Genomic DNA, 23,045 nt, shown 5'->3' on the forward strand with positions numbered 1-23,045 from the left:
CAACACTTGCAATGCATTTTTATTATTTTTAAGTCCTGTTAAACGTTGCTGTCTTGTTTCTTATCTCATCTTGTTTTTATGTTTTTTTATCTCGTATAAACACAATTTCATGTAGTGCCAACAATGACAAATAAAGTGTCTTATGACAGACTGTGAAAAGGTGCTGGAACCTTACTACTCTTTCTTCGTCGTTGAGAAATTCTGCATCTGGCTTTGTGCCCTGCCCACCTACGTCACACTAGGTTGACCAGTGAAAGAGCAGCGCACAGAGATTTAGTCACACATGTTTATGTTCAATGCTTAGTCAGTCCCAGACTGAGATGGGGAGTCGAGTTAGTGACAAGCAGATGTATTAGAATAATACAGGTGAGAGAAAATATCAATACAGCATAGTATCGCGATATTTTTAAATGGCCGCCAAGTATCGATATATTGATATTTGGTATCAGTTAAGTTCAGTTTGACTGAATACTTTGCTGGTCAGTCTGTGGGTTTGACTCCCTCTCTCTCTCTATTAGTATATATATATATATATATATATACATATATTTTATCACAATATTCACCATATTGCAAAATTGTGACTCGAGTATAAGGACTTCTATTAGCTCTGTTTTGGGCTCCTCCAACTTGAGAGGGATATCTGACTCTTTAGCAGCTAAATGCTCCACATGTTCACAACCTAGTCCATACCTGTCAGTCTGTCTGCTGATTGGTGCTGATTGAGAAATGTTTTATTGAAACTTTTACCCAGAAAAAAAGCAATCACCATGTTAAAATCAGTGATATTTTAGCAATTTCACCACAGACATGAAAACACCTCTTTAGTGACAAACTTTACACGGATACAAGTCAGTATAGTCAATGTCAGATATTTTAGGTGACATAAACATAAAAAAACAACATTTTAATGGAGGGGACTTTTAAATAATTAAAGCAATTGCTGTTGCCCATGATTTTATCTTCCATATATATTTTTTTTTCTAGGCAGAAATTGTCAAAGTAAGGAAATGAATATTTGCAGTGTTTATATTTATATTTAGTTCTCACATTCATGTTTACAGTAGGTTTGACCAAGAGAAATACATCAAACCTGCAGAGTTTTGACATTTTGATATACTGCAGTTCTCCCAGGTGTTGGGGACTTATCACATCCTGCACATTAAAACCTGCTGAAATGCCCCTAAGCTTTAGCCACAGTAAGTCTGTGCTGGCGATAATATGCTTACAGCTTCTGGTGCTCCACATCTGCTGTGTGTGTGAGAGTGTGTGTGTCTGCTAGTCACTCCCTATCACTAAAACACAAAACGCAGAATTGCTCTTCATAATACTAATATGAGGGTGTATCTTAGCCCGAGACACCTTAAACAACAATCCAATTCTCCCTGTTCACATTCTGACTTGAAAATCACCATGTTATTGTGCGTGAATCACAGTCATTAAATGCTTCAGTCGAGTGTGTGGCGTGATCCTTCTCGCACAATTCATTTGTCTGAGGGGCACAGACAATTGAAATGTCAAGCATACACTTTCACAGAGAACACGGTTAAGGATTATTTCCTGTTTCCCTGTATGAATGCATTTGCTCTCACTGGCTGGAGATGGTTGGTGCATTGATGCTCAGGATCCAGCCTGAAAGGTGCACGGGCTTAATACATGACCTTGTGGAAGGAGCTGCAAAGGGGAGGAGAGAGGAGGGCTGCAGCCTCCCAATTACAATATGGATATGATGCTCACTGTCACACTCACTGCTGCAGTGTTCCTTATATGCCAAAATACTATTACCTATGTAGGATTGCAGCCAGTGGATTAGATTGGTTTCAGAATATGTGACTTTTTCATAGACTTGACAAACAGTGGAATATAGTATTGTTACATTTACATGGCATAGTACAGCCATGAATATAGAAATACATTTTACACATATTAATACAATGGAAGGCTAACCTCATTAAGCTCCAATTTACCCAGGCTGATGGGCGTAAATCTTTAACAAATAGTCCAACATTTTTGGAAAGGCTACTTTGCTTTCCCTCCATGTGTGAGATTAGAAAATTTAAATTAAGCTCAGACCAGCTTAGCATAAAGACTGGAAGCAGGAAAAAGCAGCTGTCTACTTTGAAAAATATGCCTACAAATACCTCTAAAGCTGACTTATTTATGATGTATTTTGCTGCAACTTGAAGGTTGGCTCCAAAAGCGAGTCAATCCCCATAGAACCCCATGTTAAAATGCCCAACTTTACAGTCTGGTCCATACAAATGGTTGTGGTTCCTGTTCAGGACAACTGTACGGGGGGTATATTTTTTATAGAAATCACCTGTTTGAATTATTATAAGTCTTTTTTTTTTTTAATTGTGCATACAATACAGTGATATGGACAGACAGACAAATAGTGCAATAAGACAATACAGTGACATAGACAGACAGGGAGTGAATATTAAACAACGAAAATAATGATACCCCTGTGTTTGTGTGTGTGTGTGTGTGTGTGTGTGTGTGTGTGTGTGTGTGTGCGCGTGTGCGTGTGTGTGTGTGTGTGTGTGTGTGTGCGTTTGTGTGCGTGCCTTCATGCATGTGCGCGTGTTTCAGTTATAGATCTAGTAGCTAAGTATTAATATATGATAATAAATATTATGTATCATTATTAGGTAGAGAAAGCGGTACTACTAAAATGTAAAATAATAATAATGATTATATATATATATATATATAAGTCTAAAAGGTATGCATAATTAACAGATGGAAGAAATTGGTATGCAGTGTGCAGAGTGAAGATGAAAATGCGTTGTGGAGCAACATTACAAATTATTTGGAGTCTCTGACCCCCTAATGCGTCCAGTAATCACTCTTCTATTAGCTCTGTTTTGGGCTCCACCAACTTGCAAGGGAAATCTGTCTCTAGCAGCTAAATGCCCCACATGTTTACAACCTAGTCCCTAACTGTCTGTCTGCTGTTGGGTGCTGGGCTGTGCTGTTTTTTATTGGAACTTTTACCCAGAAAAAAGGCTGCCTGCTGCAGCAGAACTTAAAGAAACCAAATATGTGTATTTAACATATTTTTAAGAGTTATTTAACTGAAGAGAATAAAGGTCACAGAGTGAACATTTTCTTTTCAGTGTTTGCATACTGGATATTTATTGTGCTGCTGACTCACTTAATGTCAGTTTCCTTGACATCAGACTGGATAATTAGAAGAATCATAGCAGATGAGTATGTTTACTCATACTGTATTGAATCAATGTACAGTAACAAAACTAAGCTCTCCTGAAGCCTCCTACAGCTGGACTACACTCTCCCTTCTTTTCCTCACCTGACATCATGCAAATCTGCACCTCCAGGGAGTAGCACCCTAAAATAGATTACTGAAAGCAAGACTACTGAACTGCTATTTTTATCATTTCCATTGCGGTCTAATACTATTTTGGCTATTTAGGATTTCTCTCCATCCATGAACTAATGAGATAAAAGAAACCGTCTTCCCTTCTGGATTTCCTGACACTGTGTTTCTGAACAAAACACATGAAATTACAATCATTGTCACTTCTCAGACTACAAAACGGCACCTTCACAATCGGCTATGTCCTTGTCACCACACATTTCCACACACAAGTTGGCTCTGCTATAGCTATGAGAAAACAGATACAATATCTTTATTGTGGCTTTCACCTTGACCATAAAAAACTACATGCCTTAAACCGAATACATGATAATACAAAATATTCTCACAATAATAGACTTCATTATAAGGAACAGTTCCACTTAAGCACAGCTAAATCACATCTTGCACACAAAAACACACACATTGGTGCTGCTATAGCTGTGAGAACCTTCAAAGGGTTACATTATCTCCCTGGCATTTACCTTAACCATGTGAGCTACATAAAACTAAGGACCTACCCTTACAACCTGAAACAGATCCTGAAATTATATTATAGACCTAAATGTCCTCACAATCAAAAATGTCCTCACAAGAATAGTTGGCTATAGAGGCTGGTCCCCACAAGTACAGGTAGATCAGATAAACACACACACACACACACACACACACACACACACAGCTCTCCAGTCATGACAAGCTAAAAATAGCTGTTATTACTGCGAATCAGTATTGCCAGTGAAACAGCTTTCTGCATTGCCAGAGATCCAGATTTTAACGCTTGGGTAGGTTCAGAAACACTGTGTCACAACCTTCGAATACAAAAGAGGACAAGATATGGAAGGAATCTGTCATGACAGAAACTATCTGCAAATAATTGTCAGATCCATAAATAAAGTGCTGTTTTTATTCCCAAATAATTTATTGGCTGGATTTTTTTGTTGCTGGGTATCTAGAGAATTTCAATTAAGGAACATACCTTTGGCAAAATTATTTTTCCAAGTGAAAATTAGTTGAACTTCAATGTTCTGGCCACAAATGAAAGTGGTTTTCTTTGAAGTAAGGTATTTTAAGATTAGCTGTTCTTTTGTGCTGCATGCTGCATTGCAAAAACACCCAGCTTTAAACCTGCTCTGTCTAGTCTTAAATCCCTCATTATAAGACAAGAGGAAACGGATCCTGAAGCACAGAAATTCTCATAGAGTTTTCTTTGTTTTAAAATGTGCAAATATCTTGACACAACACAGAAAAAAGTAAGATCAGACAATCTTTATCTAAAAAATGATAGTGGGTTTAAGAACTGAAACTGCTTACGTTTAAAGTAAAATCTTCTTGCCACTATTTGGGTTTGGAAGATATTCAAAGACACCAGGTTTTCATGCAGAGTGAGTGAGTCAGTCTTTAACCCAGAGACAGCCAAATGTCTTCAATCAGGGAGACAACGTAGAGCCATAAAATTCCCAGACACCACTCTCATTATCTTACAGCTAAAACAATAGCATTAGCACACCAATAGATTAACTTACTGCGCATAGTTACTTGTTAAAAATCTGTTTGGTTAAGTTTAGTCTGGGGCTTTTACCCAAAATGAAAGATTCTGGTGCATTCTGAAGTAAATACATGACACATCAAAAAGCAGCTGTTGAAATAACTGTTTTATGCTCCTTTGGCGTCTGAAGGTTGAAGTATTTTTAAGAAAAGCCTTAGTCATGTCTCTAATTGAAGCTCTTTTAAATCCTCAGAAATCCAGCCAAGACATAAAGGAATTAATCTGTGAGACGACTACAATCCAGAGACGTTTGTAGAAAATGTTCATATTCCATCCAGTTAAATGACACTCACTAGTTCCAGTAAAGGCCCACTGTGTGTGCTACCATGTACTTTAAAGCAAAACACTGTCATAGATTACTGTTTTCACACAGGCTTCAAAGAGTAACATGGACAACACAATGTGTGTAATTCAGATGCAGGCTGTAGTTACAAAAAGATTCCCTGTGTCAAGTGAGATTTTCTCACACTCAGTCCCCTTTGGACCACTGCGGATGAAATGCAGACTGTTCAAACATGATCGCGCTAATATCATCATTTGTCAATATTTGAAGCCAGTGATGACATTTAATTAAAATCACCACTCTGTACGAGACAACCTTGTACATTTTATCTGGCTCATTTTAAATGTATTCAAACTGCTGTAGTGTCTCGTGTCTAGGACACATAAGTCTTCATGTTTTTGCCCTTTACTATATATACACAACTGAAAACATGGATGGATGAATGAAAGTGGCCAGGAGATCAATGGCCACAGTCTCAGTTTGAAGTAACACTTAACAACTGTAAAATGATGCCAAATGCCAATGAAATGGCAAACTAACTCCAGAGGAACACATAATGTCAATTAAAAGATACTGAACAATTACAAAGAAGTGCAAACAAACTACAAAGAGGCACAAAACAATTGTCAAAAGATGCAACTGACCAGATGCAAAGATGCAAAACAACTACAAAGAGAAATATAAGACTGTTAAAAGATGCAAAACAACCACAAATACCCCTTTTCAACCAACGCAAACCTATAGTTCTTCTGCTGGGCTGGTACTGGTGCTGGTTCAAACCCGCTCAGAACCTGTTTGCTTTTCCACAGTCTCGAGAGCCACATTAGTATGTTACTGTATACATCCAGAAACGTCTCCACTCTGCATCTTCTCTTTACAAATGTTGCTACTTGGTTTGCAAGCCTACCTTGGCACCCAAACACAACATGTACAACACATTTGCTTCTGCTCGTCTTGAATGCTATTGACAGCGATTACATTCTTATTAAAACTGAACGTAAGATGTTAATGTTAGACTTTGTTGTAAGCTAATGCTAGCCCACTGATGCTAGCGATATCCCGCTAATGCTAGCGATATCCCGCTAATGCTAACCCGTACCAATCACATTGCAGTTATACAAATACAATAACATTAATGACACATGTTTTAGTTGGTTTTGTTGGTCCCCAGCCACTGACGTATGTGGTTTGTGGTTCAAGACCAGCAAAGATTTGGTGGGGGTCATCCCTATGTTCCCCGGGTCCTATATTCCCTGTTTTTCCCAAAAAGGATCCTTTGTTCCCCTGTAGCAATACAGTTAGGGTTAGGGTTAGTTAGGTTCCATGGCCTATTTGCCATGGAATTTGGCAGTAATGGTGGAAAAAGTAACAGACTGTGGAACATAGGACCCTTTTTGGAAAAAGCGTCTAACCCTAACCCTAACCCACTGTTGCGGGGTTAGGGTTAGGGTTAGCTCAAGACTTGCAGGTTTGCCACCCGACCTAATCTTTCCTTCCTCTTTCTGCGTCAAGCAGCCCGTAGACCTACATAGGCCTATTTGCCATGGAATTTGGCAGTAATGGTGGAAAAAGTAACAGACCGGGGAACATAGGACCTTTTGGAAAAAGCGGGGAAAAAGGTTCCTATGTTATGTATATTCCCCAGTTTCATACAAAGAGGGGAACATAGACACGCTCCAGATTAGGTGCTGCTCTGGAACCAGTTGTCCTGGCGAGAGCCAGTTAAAAGCGGCACCAGCTCTCAACCGGCCCTGGAACCGGCTTGGTTGAAAAGGGGTAAAAGAGACACAATTAAGACAAGCAAAACAACTAAAAAGACATGTAAAATAACTACAGAGAGATCCAAATTAACAGAAAGTGACGCAACATGACTACAAAAAGATGCAAAACAGCTAAGAAGCAATAAAAGGCCACCACAAAGAGATGCAAGGCAACTACAAAGACACACAAAATGAGCCCTTTCAGTCTGGTTGTCATGTTTCTACTTAGAGGGGTTAAGGGCCTTTTACATGTCTGTCCCCAGGGGCCCATTATCTCTTAATCCAACCATGAGTGAATATGAGTTTGGGACATTAAAATGTAAAAGCCTCAGTCTTCAGACATGTTTCGAAAACAGTTGGCATTAGCTGATCAAATGGATCAGCCTGTGGTTTCATCAAAAATGGGATTACTGAGAACCAATAAAGCAAATTGGAAGCTGCAGACAGAAATGAAGATCGTGTTGTCAGACTGGTAAAGTCTATGTGGTACCTAAAAATATAATGTGGGATGATTAGGATGTAAATGCCACTCTTCCTTACAGTACCTGTGTTGTCTTGTGTTGTCGCTATCACCCTGTGGGGCACCCGAGGTGAGACCTTCAGCCCTGCTCGTACCTGGTAGAACCTGAGGGAGAGGATACAAACATGACAGTCACGATTAAAAATGCACTGAATAAATGTAGATACCGACAAAAATGTATAATGTAAAACTACCATGTGCTTCTGATTTTTTATTTTTATTGATGTGCATACAATAACCACAGAGGGACATACCTATTAGGGTACATTGGTGTCGACATTAAATTGGGCCGGGACAAAAAATCTAATAATTGTAATTAATTAATCGAAATTAATCGCATTTTAATTGCATATAAATATTTGACCTGAGAACAGTGAGAATTAATTTTTCTCACGTGGATTTTTGGTATACCATTGAATAATGACTGAATACATAAGCTTAAGCAACAAAAATATTGTTTATTTTTGTTCAAGTCCAACAGACAGAATTTTTGCCATTAAGTGTAGCAATAGCATATTTAGAAATATAGTAAATTTCAGAAATTCAGGTAGCCTATAGGTAGGTAGACCTTCTGTAAACTATAATACTTTGGTTTTTTAAGTAAAACACAATCCACGCTAGCTACCACACTAGCCGCTAGCTGCTACATGTTTTGCATTGAGGTGATACTTGAGGCTCGATGTGCAGCGGTGATATGTGAATTCCTTGTTGCATAGCAACACAACCATGCTCTTATCGACGCTTCCATCTGTTGGTTTTTTGTAACTAAATGTCCCATCATCCACGGGGCCAACCAAAGCGTCTCATCAGCTTCTTCCTTCATGTTCACTGTGGTTTGTTGTTGTCTGAACTCATGAACGCTAGTTGGTGCTCCAGTATAATCTGTCCGCCTGAAACTCATCCATTGAGAAACGTTCCGCGGTGCAAAAATAAGTGTGATTAAAATGCGGAATTTTTTTAACGTGTTCATTTTTGTGTAATTAATTCATCTTAATTAACTCGTTAAAGCCCCGGTCCTAATAATTTTAAGAACAAACAACGGTCACATGAAATGAAATCGAATAAACTATACAATATTTAGATATTTAGACATAGTCTGTATAAAATGATTAAACTGACCACATAAACATAACAGATCAAATACATAAATGGTAAATAGTAAAAGAGACAGGGGAAAGAGGAGGAGAAAAACTAAATGAAATATAAAACAAAAGAAATGAAAAAGAAAAGAAAGGAGTTTGCGTGTGAGTGAGCGTTACATCGTCACAAAAAAGTCCATAAATGGTTGCCATTTATTGTAGAATTTGCTTACCATGTGCTTCTTTAAAAGAAGGTAAAAAAGTAAAGGAAGGCAAACAATTGCTTTAGTCCAGTTTTCTATAACTAGGGTATGTACGCTCTCTGCTTTTTCACAGATATTTTCATTTTAAGCCTTCATTTTTACTGAGTCACTTGCTGTAGGTGGACATTTTCACTGATGACTATACTTGACACTAAAATGTTTTATGTGCCAGTGGGCCAGTGTTCAAGTACCATCATTCTCAGGGTCAGAGCCTGAGTTGGAAAATCATTTTCTCTATATTTAAAAATAGTATTTATTGAAAGACGTAAGCATGGATCAAAGTGGAAGCCAAATATATTCATTAAGACTACTTGTTTCAGAAATTATTTTCTTGATTAACCCTCTAGAGTCCATCTATTTAGTGAAAATACACATTTTATCTACAGTAATAACGTTATTTATATATGATATGTAGACAAGCTGAGAAAGCCAGTTAAAGTTCAATCATAGGAGCTTTCACAGTGTGACATTTATGTTTCTAGACCATTTTTAAAATGTGAATTTTCTTTCTACAATGAAAATTATTACTATTTTTAATTTACATGCAAATAGACTGCTTTGTAGTTTTTATTATTTATTATTTTTTCTGCTGTTTTTGTGTGTATAAATGGTAAAAAAAATAAAATAAAAGAATAAAAAAATGTTACATTTCCATAGACACCTGTGTCTTTTGTTTGTATTTTGGGTTCCTGGCAGCTTTATACTAATAATGTTAATTAAAATAAAATGAAAATTCTGACTGATGGCCAAGTTTGTTTGGAGAAAAAGGAGCCATGCATGTGATGTAAGGACAGACTGAAAGATGCTAAACAGAGACAGAAATGAATGCATAGGAAGTTGACAATTTTGAACCAAAATCTCCTGGACTTCAGAGGTTTAAAGAGATGCAAATATTACTTAAATTTATCATTGTTTTGTTTAACCGATTTGAGAGCTTTCAAATCAACTCAATATTTTTAAGTGTAAAAATGTTGCACTGATTGAATTAAGTAATATGCACTATTATTTTTGAGTGTGTCACGAGTCGCAGCATTCGAAAAAATGTCACGTAAACAACTGGTTAGACTGAATCTATATGAAGCAAAATGGGGGAAATATTTACACTTTCTAAAAGGCTCCTGAAGGGGGTTATAGAGCAGAGAGATGTAAGTTTTTTTTTTTATTTAGTTAATTGTGGATAAATATATACCAGTGCTTCTTCTTTGTCATGTATGTATTTATGTCTGCTATTATTATTAATAACCTTTTTATTTGTTAACAAATCATGTCTTTAATGCAATGCTTATTTTATTTATTTATTGTATTGACCTTCCTTGATTCAGTTTTTGAGTCTGAGTCTTATTATATGTGTCTCATTATATATTATAGTTTATTTTATGTTCTGTATGTATGTAATAGATATACATGAAGGAGCACAGTGATGCTTGTAACCAGAAAGGGCTTAGCACTGATGGTGATATTGTTTGTTTGTTTATTGTTGTTGTTGTTGTTGTTGTTGTTGGGGGTTGTTTTTTTGTTTGTTTTTTAATTGTTGTACAGTGATAATGAAAAATAAAAAATGTTAATCACAAAATAAATGCTTTTCTTGTTTGAAGTGGTGCATCCTGTTTAGAAACAGGAGCATGTATGACTTGGCGAACATCCTATTTGCTGACCAGGATGAATTAATTCAAGTGTCAATATCTATATACACACAGGATGCTCTGTTTTGACTTCAACAAGTCCGATGAGTGCAGCTTTTATGATTCAGAAGTGCCCGTCCTGATATGGATGAGAGGTTAACAATGTCATGTTAAACAAAATCAACCATAAATTTTTACAAATGTCGATAAATTATTAAACGATCTCGGGCAAATGGCTATTAATAATGAAAAAGACATAATAATGTAGCTCTAGTCAAAGGTTGTAATGTATACCGCACATGGTATCAGATGGCTGCTAGAATTCTACAGTTCTGACATTAAAGGTGAGATGAAAATGTATTGATCTCAGTTAATGAGGTTATTACAGCTTCTAAAGTAATTTTATTCATAAGAAAGAAAATATCAGCACAGGCATTTAAAGTGGAAAACAGAATGTTACAGTCTATTGACTTCGGTAAAGATTGTTTACATGACATTCCAGGCAGCAATGGAAAACATGTCTTTGAAAAGGTCACTTTGACAGTTTAAGTCAATGCAGCTTTGTGTAAAAGCACATCTCGGCTCTCCAGGGACACATTGGCAATCTGAGAGACAAAAGTGTGGCTGTGAGCTCAGTCATCACATCAGTGTGTTAGCGACAGCACTCCTAAAGATGAGGCTCGACAGAAAGGAGCACGGAAAAGGTTTTTGAAAGGTGATAAATAAATAAGGTGATGTCTTTGGGATGAAATAGGTAAACTCGCGGCCAGGAGGTCAAAAACTAATCCCCTGCCTCTCACAGCAGAGATTGATAGATGTCATTTCCAATAACATCATTATTCTGGAGCTCGAACCAAACATAGGGGGATCGGAGGCCATGCTCCCTTAAGGTATTTTTTTCATTTAGTGCAGTTAAATGCACTTTTTTAAGCCATTGGAAATAATATAATATATAACACCCTAACAATATTTGGGAATAATATTAAAATTGCCAACTACAAAAAAACATTCTCTAAAAAGTAAAAAAACAACAACTTATAACCCTGATTCCAAAAATACATAAATAAAACAGAATGTGATCATTTGTCATAAATCTTTCTGACATATGCTCAATTGAAAACTGTATAAAAACGGTATAAACTTTTGTTTTTGAGAAAATACACTTTCTTCACAACTTCTTTGGAATTGTGGCTGTAGATAACATAGGCAGGGTAGGAATTTGGTGTGAACAGTCATTTCAATTAGGCATCATTAAAAGTGGTTGCCAGTGTGAACCAGGCATCAGCTTTAGGTTGCCAAATCTAAATGATTGTATGCTGTTCCACTTTAACAATCAGTCTCTTGTCGTCCATGTCTCCGACCCTCTGAGACCCTTTGATTGATTGATTGATTGCTGTTCTGGTGCCCCGGTCATAACATAATGTTGATATGAAATAGTTTTAGGCTGCATGAACTGCGTATTGTGTTTTATTTTGAAAGGGGGCGGAAGTGTTTTACGTTGATTCTGTGTCAGATGTCCTGTCTGGTGCAATCTGCTCTGTTGAGCTTGACGCGGCTTAGCAACGTCTCTCGGTAAAAATAGAAATCTACGGATTGATCGCGCTGCAGAGCGGAGAGCCGCGGCTGGGACGCTGCTGAGATATGTTGCGCGCCTGGTGGAAATGGTCTCATTGATTAAAGTGGCAGCGATCAGTAATGGTGACCGCAGAGCAGCCGTTCCGCGCCCGGTGGAAATCAGGCTTCACGGTTTGTGCATTACGTTTTTTTTCTCGTAACTTACGTTTTTTATGTAACTTCTGTGGCTCACGGTTCCCTCGTAGCTACTTCACTTCTGCCATTTACGTGCATTTATTTCCTGTTTAAACCGTCTTTCATAACGCCTAACCAGGACGTTTTTTGCCCTAAACCTAGGTCAGTGGTTTTGTATAATAAATTCACAGAAACTGCAGCCTTTTTTACAACCGTGAACCGTGCATGTATGTATAATGACGTCTGTGCAATTTTTAGAATGCTCCGCGGTACCATGAGCTGCGAAACGCTCATTTTGACAAATGCTCATATGTGTCATAATGGGTTGTATTGACAAATGGTCTATTCTGTCCATTAGGTTGGAGATCTTGTTGTTACAGACCTTTAGGTGATATTTGCCTTATATATATTTGGGGTCCTGTCAGAGAGCTTGAAGGTAAATGAAAAGTTGTAGGTATTTTAAAAACCTAAAACATTTGGGGCCCTTAGAAGCCCCCCCTCACTCTGCCCCTGCATACATCTCATATAGTTATTGGTATATAGATGCTGGAGAACAATGAAACTTATCAGTAGTTTACATTTGGTTTGTACAACAGATATTAAAAAAAAAGTTACATTATGAAATTGCAGCTGAGTCCTTAATTTGAGTATATGAAGCAATATAAGACTCTAACTTTGCCTGCGTTAGTGCTGTCCTGCTTATCGCCTTCCTTCACATCAAATGCAAATTCAATCAGTATTTTCAATGCAATCAGTGTACAACTGGGCCCTTCAAAGTGTACAGCTGCTTGGTCTGGCACAGGGATTTGTATTGATTTTAGTAATTACATTGCAGTGTGGTGAGATGCACAGGTCCTGATAAAACTATTCTGATTCTGCAGTGCTTCATCTTTACATTCAGAAGTAATTCTTCTGCGTGTCCACATCAGATCTCTGCTGCTGTCTGAAGCAACATGGCAACCAGTAAAAACAAACATATTAGTGCACTCAGCTGAAGGGATTACCATGATAAAGCTTTAGCCCATCCCATTTGGAGAGAGAAAATCATTTTGATAAAGCTGGCATTTCAGCCCAGCAGATGAGAGGTTTTAATCTTCCTGCAGACACATAAGGCAGGATAAACGTGGCTTTTTATGTCATAGAATATGATAGAAAACTCCTAAAATTATATTTTTAAAAATATTTCATACATTGTTGTTCTTATTTGTACAGCACATTATATTACAATTTGGTGTTTCTGTTTCTATATTGTCACCATGCAGCAAATGGGAAAGTTGTTATGATTCTAGTCTATTTTTTAATTTCCAAATATTATTAGAACCTACATTACCTATGATTGATATTTATATTAAAATCAATATGAAACATTCATTTACAATCCAATATATTTCAATGTATGATTTCATGAGGCAATACATCAAGTGAGAAGTAGGCTAATGTTCTCATTGACTTCTATAGTCTATATTCAGACTTCTCCTCGCAACCAGTGGAGTCGCCCCCTGCTGGCCATATCAAATAATGCATTTTTAAATTACTTCCACATTGGCTTTACTTTTCAGGCCTAGATGTTTTGCCACTTGGCCAAATCAGCTGCTAGCTTACGAAAATCTGCTCGCTTATTATGATTTAGCAGTTTTACTTTAGCTGGTATTTTTCTCCATCATGACTGAATTAAGCGTCATTAATTTATCTGGAATAACAAACTGGATTACCAACATCTGACTTTGTACAAATTGGTATTTTTTTAATTACAGATAACATCTAAATTAAATTAGTAAGTACATTTAGCTTTGGCTACAGCTAATGCTAGCCATGTCTGTTTTGGCCAACATGTCACCAGCTAAAGTTGTCAGTTTTGTAATTACAGCAAATTAGACAAACAATTTTACTTTGGAATTCTCATGTTCATGTAGTTAAACTATCTTCATCCCTCAATAATTTTAAGTTAAGACTGAAAACTTACCTGTTAAATCAAGACTCCTAATAGTTTTTTTCCAGTATAGTTGTCATTGGATCATTATCTCATACACTCAAATACATTTATTTTACATCATACATACCTATGTTTTTATTCATGACTTTTTTGTGTGTGTGTGCTATAAAATGGCACTTGTATTGCTTTCTTTTTTGTTATTTGTTGTTGCTTTTTCTCATTGTTGTTGTTGATTCATTTTTGAATTTTTGTGTATTTCTTGGGGAGGTGCTTTTCATAAGCCCATATAGGGCTTTTTAACCTTTCCTGCACTTACTATTTTTGTTTCATTTAGTTTTTTGTAATTCTGTAAATAAATAAATACAAATACAAACAAAATTTAAAGTCAATCACTATTTTTTATGGTATAATATTTCCATAAGGCAGATACCAAAAACTCTGATTCGGGCAGTATTTTTGACCAAATCCTTCTGTGTTTTGCTTTTTATGGCAGACTAATCTGTTGTCTGAATGTTAATGACAGGCACATTCAACTCATGCTGAGTTGTAAACCGCATTTCATTAGATTCCTGACATACATTTCCAGGGGATTATGGGTACTTTCTCAAACAAGCCTGACAGTTCAGATGAAGGCTGTTCAACATTTTTTCCTAGAGGAAGAGAGGCAGTTTTGCAGAGTATAGTTTTTGTCCAGCTTAAGTGAAAGCGGTGGGTGCATACATCACTTTAATATACCCAATAAATTATATTGTGCATTTATTATTCCAGGAGTGATCTCTTCATTAGTATTCAGCCATCTGTTCCTATATTCTCGTGTTTAACAACATTTTTTAATCGGTTGGAGGGATGTGTCAGCAAAGTTTATATGGAAGGATATATTGCCATGCTCACACTGAACTGCTGAATTCAAGAAATAGTATTATTATTGTGTAGGTATTGTTAGATTCAGTTAAATGTCTTTTGTGAGTTTGCTGACTTGCCAGTTGTGAAGCCAGCCAATATAACTAAATATCATGACTCTGTAAATGTGAGTTCTGCAGAGATATATTGCTTACCCCCTTTGAAAGAGATCCACATTGTGAAACTTGTGCAACTCTACAGAAAACTCCAGTGTTCCCTGTACTTCAGACATGATATAATCCCACTCATCACCTGTCAAAAGAGAGAGAGAACAAAGTAAATATGACATATGAAAGATGACATTTCTAAAACTATCTTGCACAGTTATTTTCTGTTTGCTGAAGTGATATGACTCATACACTCCAGTGTGGACAACAGACCATATAGAACCATGACAGACATATACTGAATATAGTTCTCACCAGCACTGTTGAGGTATATGTTGGAGAAATGAGTACCACCCTGTGATTTAATTATTTCAGAGTAAAAGCATGTGCAGCTGCTCTCTTTGTTGTATCGTTCCTAATAAGGGATGCTGTGGGTTGATTTGAGTTCAGCTTCTATTACTGTCAATGTCAACCCTTCGGTACATTGTTATTATTACCTGTATAATTAATAGGATTAGATCCGTGGACTGAATAGTTCTGCTGCATTAATATATTTCCCTTTCATTAAATATCAAATACCTGCAAAAATGGTGATTACATGTCATCTACTTTATAATTAGATAGGTCAATTATGTTTTTAATGTTTTAATTCAAAGGCCAAATGTATCCCAGTGTTTCAGGCATGTTTTAGTGTGCTGTGATTTTATAAAAAGCTGTTTCATAGACTATTGTACCTTGACAAATCAGTAAGTCTAGAATTAAGCATGTTAAACGTTTAAAATAAGAAATTAACTCTTAAACAAGATAAATTAAAGTTCAAGCAGCGATGAACTAGCCCGAGCAGAGTGCACTGCAAATTATTTGTTTCTTACCAAGATATTTTAAAAAACTTTAGAAGTGTTAGATAATTTATCTTGTTATTTAATTTCTTATTTTAAGCGTTCAACATGCTTATTTAATAATCTTAATTTAAAAAATATCGACAAGTGAAATTATCTGTCCATGCAGCAAGATCATTTGCCTCAGATTAAGTGTTTTTATCTTGTTTTTAGACACACCTTTTGCAGTGCAGTACATGTTCCAGTTGGTTCCCATTTTTACACATTTATTTTTTTGTGAAGCTAGGGCTGCTAGGGTTAATTGTTTGGTCTATAAAATGTCAGAAGATAGTGAAAAATGTTCATCCCAGTTTCTCAAAGTTCAAGGTGATGTCTTTAAATGTCTTGCTCTATCAGTCCAAAACCCAAAGATATTCAGTTGAATATGTCATAAAATAGAGAAAACAGGAAATATCCACATTTGAGGAGCTGAAAACAGCATTTTCGGCCATGGAACATTACTTTATGAGTCTAGTTTAGAATGTGCTGTTATACACCTGCACACAAGGGCTGTGGAAAGAAAATCTTGGTAGACTGAAGGTATGCCTACTCTTCAACCAATCGTTTGGTTAATTGGTACCTGGTAGCATTACATGACTACCAAAGGGTTTTTTTCTGAGGCTGTCTTATTTTTATATCCTTTGAAGCAGGACACTGTAGAACAGGGGGCTCAAACTCAAATTACCTTGGGACCACTGGAGGCAGTATCAAAATGACCAAAAAAAGACACAAAATTATTAAAAAAGACACAAAATAACCAAAAAAGACACAAAATGACAAAAAAAGACACAAAATGACTGAAAAATACACAGAATTACCAAAAAATACACAAAATTACTAAAAAAGACACAAAATTACTCCCAAAAGACACAAAATTACCAAAAAAGACACAGAATTACCAAAAAGACACAAAATTATTTTTTTTAAAAGACACAAAATGATTTAAAAAAGACACAAAATTATTTAAAAAAGACACAAAATGAGTGAAAAATACACAGAATTACCAAAAAAGACACAAAATGACAGAAAAAACTATATTACTTAAAAAAGAAACAAAATGACCAAAAAAGACACAGAATTACCAAAAAAGACACAAAATTACTAAAAAAGACACCAAATTATTAAAAAAAGACACAAAATTACCAAAAAAGGAACCTTCCACACACAACACGGTAAAGTGCCATTCATATAAAACTCACATTAAACTTTCATACCAAGGTGGGGGCCACAAAATATCGGCACAAGGGCCGCAATTGGCCCGCGGGCCGCGAGTTTGAGACCCATGCTCTGGACGCTCGAGAGCTCTAGACAGCTTTAAGAGCTTTAAGAAGAACTCTTGGTGTTTTCTGCAGAGCATATTGACCAACCAACCCAAAGATGTAAGCCCTACGAAACACAAAACAACAAACTAGAATGCTGAAAAATGTACACATCCAGTTTCTATTCATTCTTTAGATCATGTCATTGTCATGTCTGTATGTATGTATGTATGTATGTATGTATGTATGTATACATACATACATACATACATACATACATGTATGTATGTATGTATGTATGTATATGAATATGAAGAAATGAGAAATTATGTATATGTAAAGATATTTAAATACAAAAGAGATATATATTAAGATAGTCTATAAATTATAATAATATCAGTAATAGTATAAATACTAATATAATAAGCAGAGGAGGGGTAGGAATTTATAAGTGTACACTTCTTCCTACTCCCTTTTGAACATGTATGATTTAATTGAATCTGTTAAGAGAAATGAACAACTGAGCTGTTGCATGTCCAGGTTTTCCTGTTCTCCTTTTCTTTTCTTTTTCTTTTTTCTCTTTTTTTCTCTCATTGTATATTTCTATTTCACTTTGCTTTTTATATTATTTTTAGTGTTTTTGTTGACTTTTACATGTTCTAAATAAAATTCTCAATCAAAAAGTTGTCAGTGCCTCGGGTTATTGAGAGAACTGCAGACAAATTGCTCCATGTGCCTACTGTTAATGCATCATTGAAACCATTGAAATCGTGCGTCTCCAAAAGAACCTGTGATCAACACATCCAAGGCTCTCTGAAGCTCAATTCACACTCATGTGAGCTGTGTTTTCCATTAGCAGCAATTAAAGCTCAGTGAATCCCCAGCACGTCTAAACATGAAGCGTCTAATTTTACTTCATCCACTGCAACATAAACGCCTCTGCAGCGTTCAGAGAAAGTACAGTGGAAGCTGAAACGCAGTAAAAACTGAGCTGCCACCAAACAAAAGGAGGTGAAACACTGACACTGTTTACAGTAAAGTGTCTCAAATAACCTCTCATTGACTGCTTTGAAACATAATCCTGCGTGTGTACGGTATTTGACTAGTGTTCCAGTAAGGGTTGTAAAAATGTCATGGAGAGTCATCACTAAAGAGGAAGGTACATGCACTCAAAAATAATACTGCATATTACTTAATTCAATCAGTGCAACATTTTTACACTTAAAAATATTGAGTTGATTTGAAAGCTCTCAAATCGGTTAAACAAAACATGAGTAATGAGTAAATTTAATAGTTTCAAGTACATCTGAATGAATTGACTTGGCTCAATTACCACATAAATTGAGTAAATGAAAGTGAAATATTATGTTAACCATATGGAAAACTAAGTAGAAATCACTAAACAAACTGAGTAAATATAATTGAAAACATTTGTAGGATATAACCACAAATTTGCTTATGATTTACTTAAAAAAAATGTGTTGTACTGACTGAATTTACACTTATTGTACACTTATTATAACAAATATTTAAACCCTGTAATCTGTGAGTCAAATGTTAATTTATTTTGAAGAAGTAAACTTAATTTATATATGGATATGTTGGAGTTCTATTAATGAATTTTGATGTAGTCAACTCATCATGATGATATTCAGCATTTTTATTTAGTATTTATATATGTTACTGTCACATTTACTGGCTCCTTGAAGTGTTGTGTTATGAATTTCATAACTTAAGCTTGGACAGACTGTTTTTTTTCACCATAGCTCAGATGCTAAACAGTTGATACCATGCCACTAAAATGCAAAAGTTACTGAAAATTACAGTTAACTCCATCTTGCAGACATCCTGTGAGTACCACCAATTGTCTTACAATGGAATGTAGCTGGCTAGCTAATTAAGCTAACAAGCTCTAAAAAAAATGGGTTGACAACACTGTGGGAACGTGTATGTTCCCCTCTTTGTATGAGACTGGGGAATATAGGACCCTTTTCCCCCACTTTTCCCAAAAATGTCCTATGTTACCCGGTCTGTTACTTTTTCCACCATTACTGCCAAATTCCATGGCAAATAGGCCTAACCCTAACCCTAACCATATTTAAAAAAAAATGAACTGCAAAGTAGCCAGAAAGTAGCTGCTGTGTAAATTTACCTTAAAGACTGATAGATTGCGGGGCACATTGGACCCTTTTTCAGAAAAAAGTATGAATTGCTAGTGGGGACCATAGGACCCTTTTTGGGAAAAACAGGAAACATAGGACCTTTTTTCTAGAAAAGGGTCCTATGTTCTCTGAGTGGGGAACATAGGACCCGGGGAACATAGGGATGACCCCAACAAGGTCTAGTCAGCTGAGTTTTTAATTATTTTTAGCAGACTCATTTTAAAATGAAAAATCGGAGAATGTTGTGCTTGATGTTCCATGTGATATGATCTAACAACTGAGGTTAAACCGAGCTACATACAAAAAGTCAGCCAACTTTAGCAGTTCATTGTTTAGCAGACATATACCCCTTTTTGACCAAGACAGTTCCAGGACCGGTTTCTAGCCGGTGCCTAATCTTGAACCAGTTCCTCTCTTTTCTACTGCCAAAGAACTGGCTCTCGGCCAGGAAAACTGGTTCCAGTGACACCAACTCATTGCTGGTCTCGAACCACAAACCACTTACGTCTGTTCTCATTTAGTTCTACAGAGTTTAGGATTAGGTTTACTTGGGCAATCAAGGTGTTGGTAAGTTTTTTGATCTTCCCTTAGCTTAAAAAATGTCCTGATTAACGTAACAAATCAAAACTGACTGTTCAGTTTTGATTTGTTACGTCCTATGAGCAGGGAAATATATTCCAGTGTCCCTTCCTAGCACCAGGATTCTTTTTGTGCAAATGCAGTTTGCCTAAGGTGTCCTCTCAGTTGGCAGTGAAACCTTCTCCTCCACCCTGCTTATGCTGATGAGATGTATTATAAGAATCTTGCCAAGTGTTGAGAAAGAAGGGCCAGTAAATCATCAGTAAAAACCTGAACCTGTGCCGTCCAAAACCAGCAGTCTGGAGGAGAAGGAAAGGGTGACCATGTAAAGCCAGCAGTAAAGTGAAGCAGTGCTTCTTTAACCCATTTAAGCCAGGAAAGCATTACCGCATTTCTACCATTAAAACCGGGATCGCTGTTGCGTTATTCTACCATTAAAGCCGGGAAAGCGGATACGTCGTTTTGTAGTATTTATAGTTTGTTCCACTTATTTTCGGTCTCTTGGCCAATGAAATGCATCTATTATTATTATTTTTATTATTGTTTGTTGTTTTTTTTTATTACAGTAGGCTAAAGAGAACTATGTCTATTTCTTCCAATGGTCATATCATGTTTGCATCTTGTTAATGGGCATGTATTAGTATTATGCATAGGATTTTTTTATTCAGTCAAATGTAACATTTGCTGAGTTTGTTGATTTTTAAAAAAAAACTTTATTGAAGGTTTGGACAAATAAACTCAACTTCTCATGAAAGCCACGGGTACAAGCCTAAATGGGTTTATGCAGGACACTAGCTGGCCACTGCTACAAATAGCCTGAAGAGAAAAGAAATGGTGACTCTGCATGTCGTGTTACTCTGACACAGTCACCACACTCTCAGCCTTGTGTGTGTCAGGGTGACCACAGATGACGGCAGTCTTCCCAATGTCCTGAGCCAATTACAGGCCATTTGACGTGACACTCGGACACACTGAGTATGTACAGTTTGTGATTTCGAAGCTGCTTCACTGCTTCCCAGATTCACTAAGTTGTGAGCCAACGTCCTAGTTATCTGCTGCCTCAGAGGTTCAAAACACTTCTCCAGTAATGTGTTAGGTAGGCAGTAAGGAGGAGAATGAACACTGTGTACTTGATTAAATGGAGGCCCACAGTCCGGGGACTTGGGACTTAATATGCTTTCTTCCCACCAAAATTATCTACAGTATGGCTCGAGTACATCGACACTATATATATACATATTAATGAGTTAATCAAGTCAGCGAGGCACGGACCACAACTCCCACGCTGGCAGCTTTAAAGGTATACAGCTGTCATTCATCTTCATAGGATACACTGTTTCCCCTTGATGGCAATGACAATGATGTTTATGATGGCGGTGATGATGATGATGTACTGCAGCATAAGACAATATCTTTAAAAGGCAACGTGTGGTTACTCTTATTTTCATATTATGATTTCATATTATCCCATGATAACACCAAAGCTAGCAATGTGTTTGATTTTCTGTGTTTAAAGTCTGTTTTTGGGACTCAGCTAATTCTAAAGAGGAACAGTAATATTTAAAAAACACCAAATAAAACCCTTTTTAATATAGGCTTAGGGCTACTGAGACAACACTTGTTAGTTAGATAAATTCTTTGCTGGTCTTGTTATTTTTAATCACATTTATTGGCAGAAAAAGAAAAATATGGAATATTGCCAGCCTTATGCAAGCACTATCTTACAGCACCTTTTTAGGCTGATTCCAGCAGGCCTATTTTTAGACTATTTCAACCAGCATCTGGTATTTCCCCACCAGGATTTTGCAGAGTTTTGAAACAGACCTTCATGTTGTTGTAAAGTATAAGGGTAATATTTGTTTCATGACCATTTCATAGTAATTTTCTAGTTAATTTCCTGGAAAACGCTACTAAAGCAAATAGAGATTGTGTGTTTAGTCAGCTCTGTTGGTTTTATAATAAGTTGTTGATTTCTCCCTTGAAACAACTGCTCCATTTACAGTAACCGTGTTCAAAAACACATTTTTTTTTGTCTTACCTGTAGTCTTATTAATCAATCTATATGGTTCTGGTTGTTTATTGTTGAAATCAGCCCTACAGACCTTCTCTTGAATAAAATAGAAATATATTGAATGTTGCTTGTAATGCTCAAAGTGCTGGTTACCCAAGATAATTATTGATTTTAATTAGGCAACACTTGACAATCAACACCAAAACAATATAGACTGATAAATATCACTACAAGTATTGCTGGGCTTACACCAAACGATTTCCACAGTCCCAGACTAAAAGTCTTTAGTAAATCTAGGAGTTTTACTGGAGTCACGGCGCTCCCGTCGTCTCCATGGTTAAGTTTAAGGTAGTAATCTGCTCTGTTTCATATCAGTCTTTTCCTAGTCTTGGGTTTGCGATCATATCAAATGTGTTTGATAAGGAGACCCAGTTATAATTTATAAATAAATATATAGCCTACATGAATAAGTAATAAATAATTGATGAATAATATATGTAGAGCTGATACATATAATTATTCAATTAAATAAATTATAATTAAATAGGACATAAATGTATATCATGAATTCATTTCCAAATGTTCCTTCCCTTTATTCTTCCTTATATCTATTTTTACTGTAAAATAGTCAACTTTTTATGTCAGAAAAACAGAAACCCTTTTTCAGCTTTGTGAGGGGCATTTTGTGGCGTCTTCTCTTTTTGATGTTTTTTTTTTTTTTCAACACAAACCACTGCACACATTTACTAAGTTTCTACTAAGAGCATGATGGGAAAAAATTGCATGGTAACAAAAAAATGCTGCAAGAATCTAGTTGCAGTCTTGTTAATAGTGACCCTGAAAGATTCACAGTCTGTCTAAAATCTCAGTGTGAGACTAAAAACTCTAAACACTTGTCTTTAGATGTGAGCAGGTGTGAGCTGATAGTTTTCAGGGTGTCTTTTCCAAATCTTTCAGTCTTCTGATGTATAGGTAGCATAAGAGGAAAAATATGTGTTTTTGATTTAGGGCT

The 23,045-nt window shown here is 36.3% G+C and overlaps 1 protein-coding gene across 2 annotated transcripts in view; it reads right to left on the reverse strand.

Annotated features, from left to right (window-relative positions):
• Nucleotides 1-23,045, reverse strand: part of fam135b (family with sequence similarity 135 member B) — a 74,925-nt gene that overhangs the window by 45,138 nt on the left and 6,742 nt on the right. For both annotated transcript variants that reach the window (XM_059349636.1, XM_059349637.1), the window contains exons 2-3: nucleotides 15,193-15,289; nucleotides 7,517-7,596 (exon numbers count right to left, since the gene is read on the reverse strand). In XM_059349636.1, coding sequence (XP_059205619.1) covers nucleotides 7,517-7,596; nucleotides 15,193-15,269 — 157 coding nt within the window. In that variant the 5' untranslated portion in view covers nucleotides 15,270-15,289. The remainder of the gene's footprint in view (nucleotides 1-7,516; nucleotides 7,597-15,192; nucleotides 15,290-23,045) is intronic.

This window comes from Centropristis striata, chromosome 14 (genome assembly GCF_030273125.1).
Source record: "Centropristis striata isolate RG_2023a ecotype Rhode Island chromosome 14, C.striata_1.0, whole genome shotgun sequence".
In the NCBI taxonomy this organism is placed as follows: domain Eukaryota; kingdom Metazoa; phylum Chordata; class Actinopteri; order Perciformes; family Serranidae; genus Centropristis; species Centropristis striata.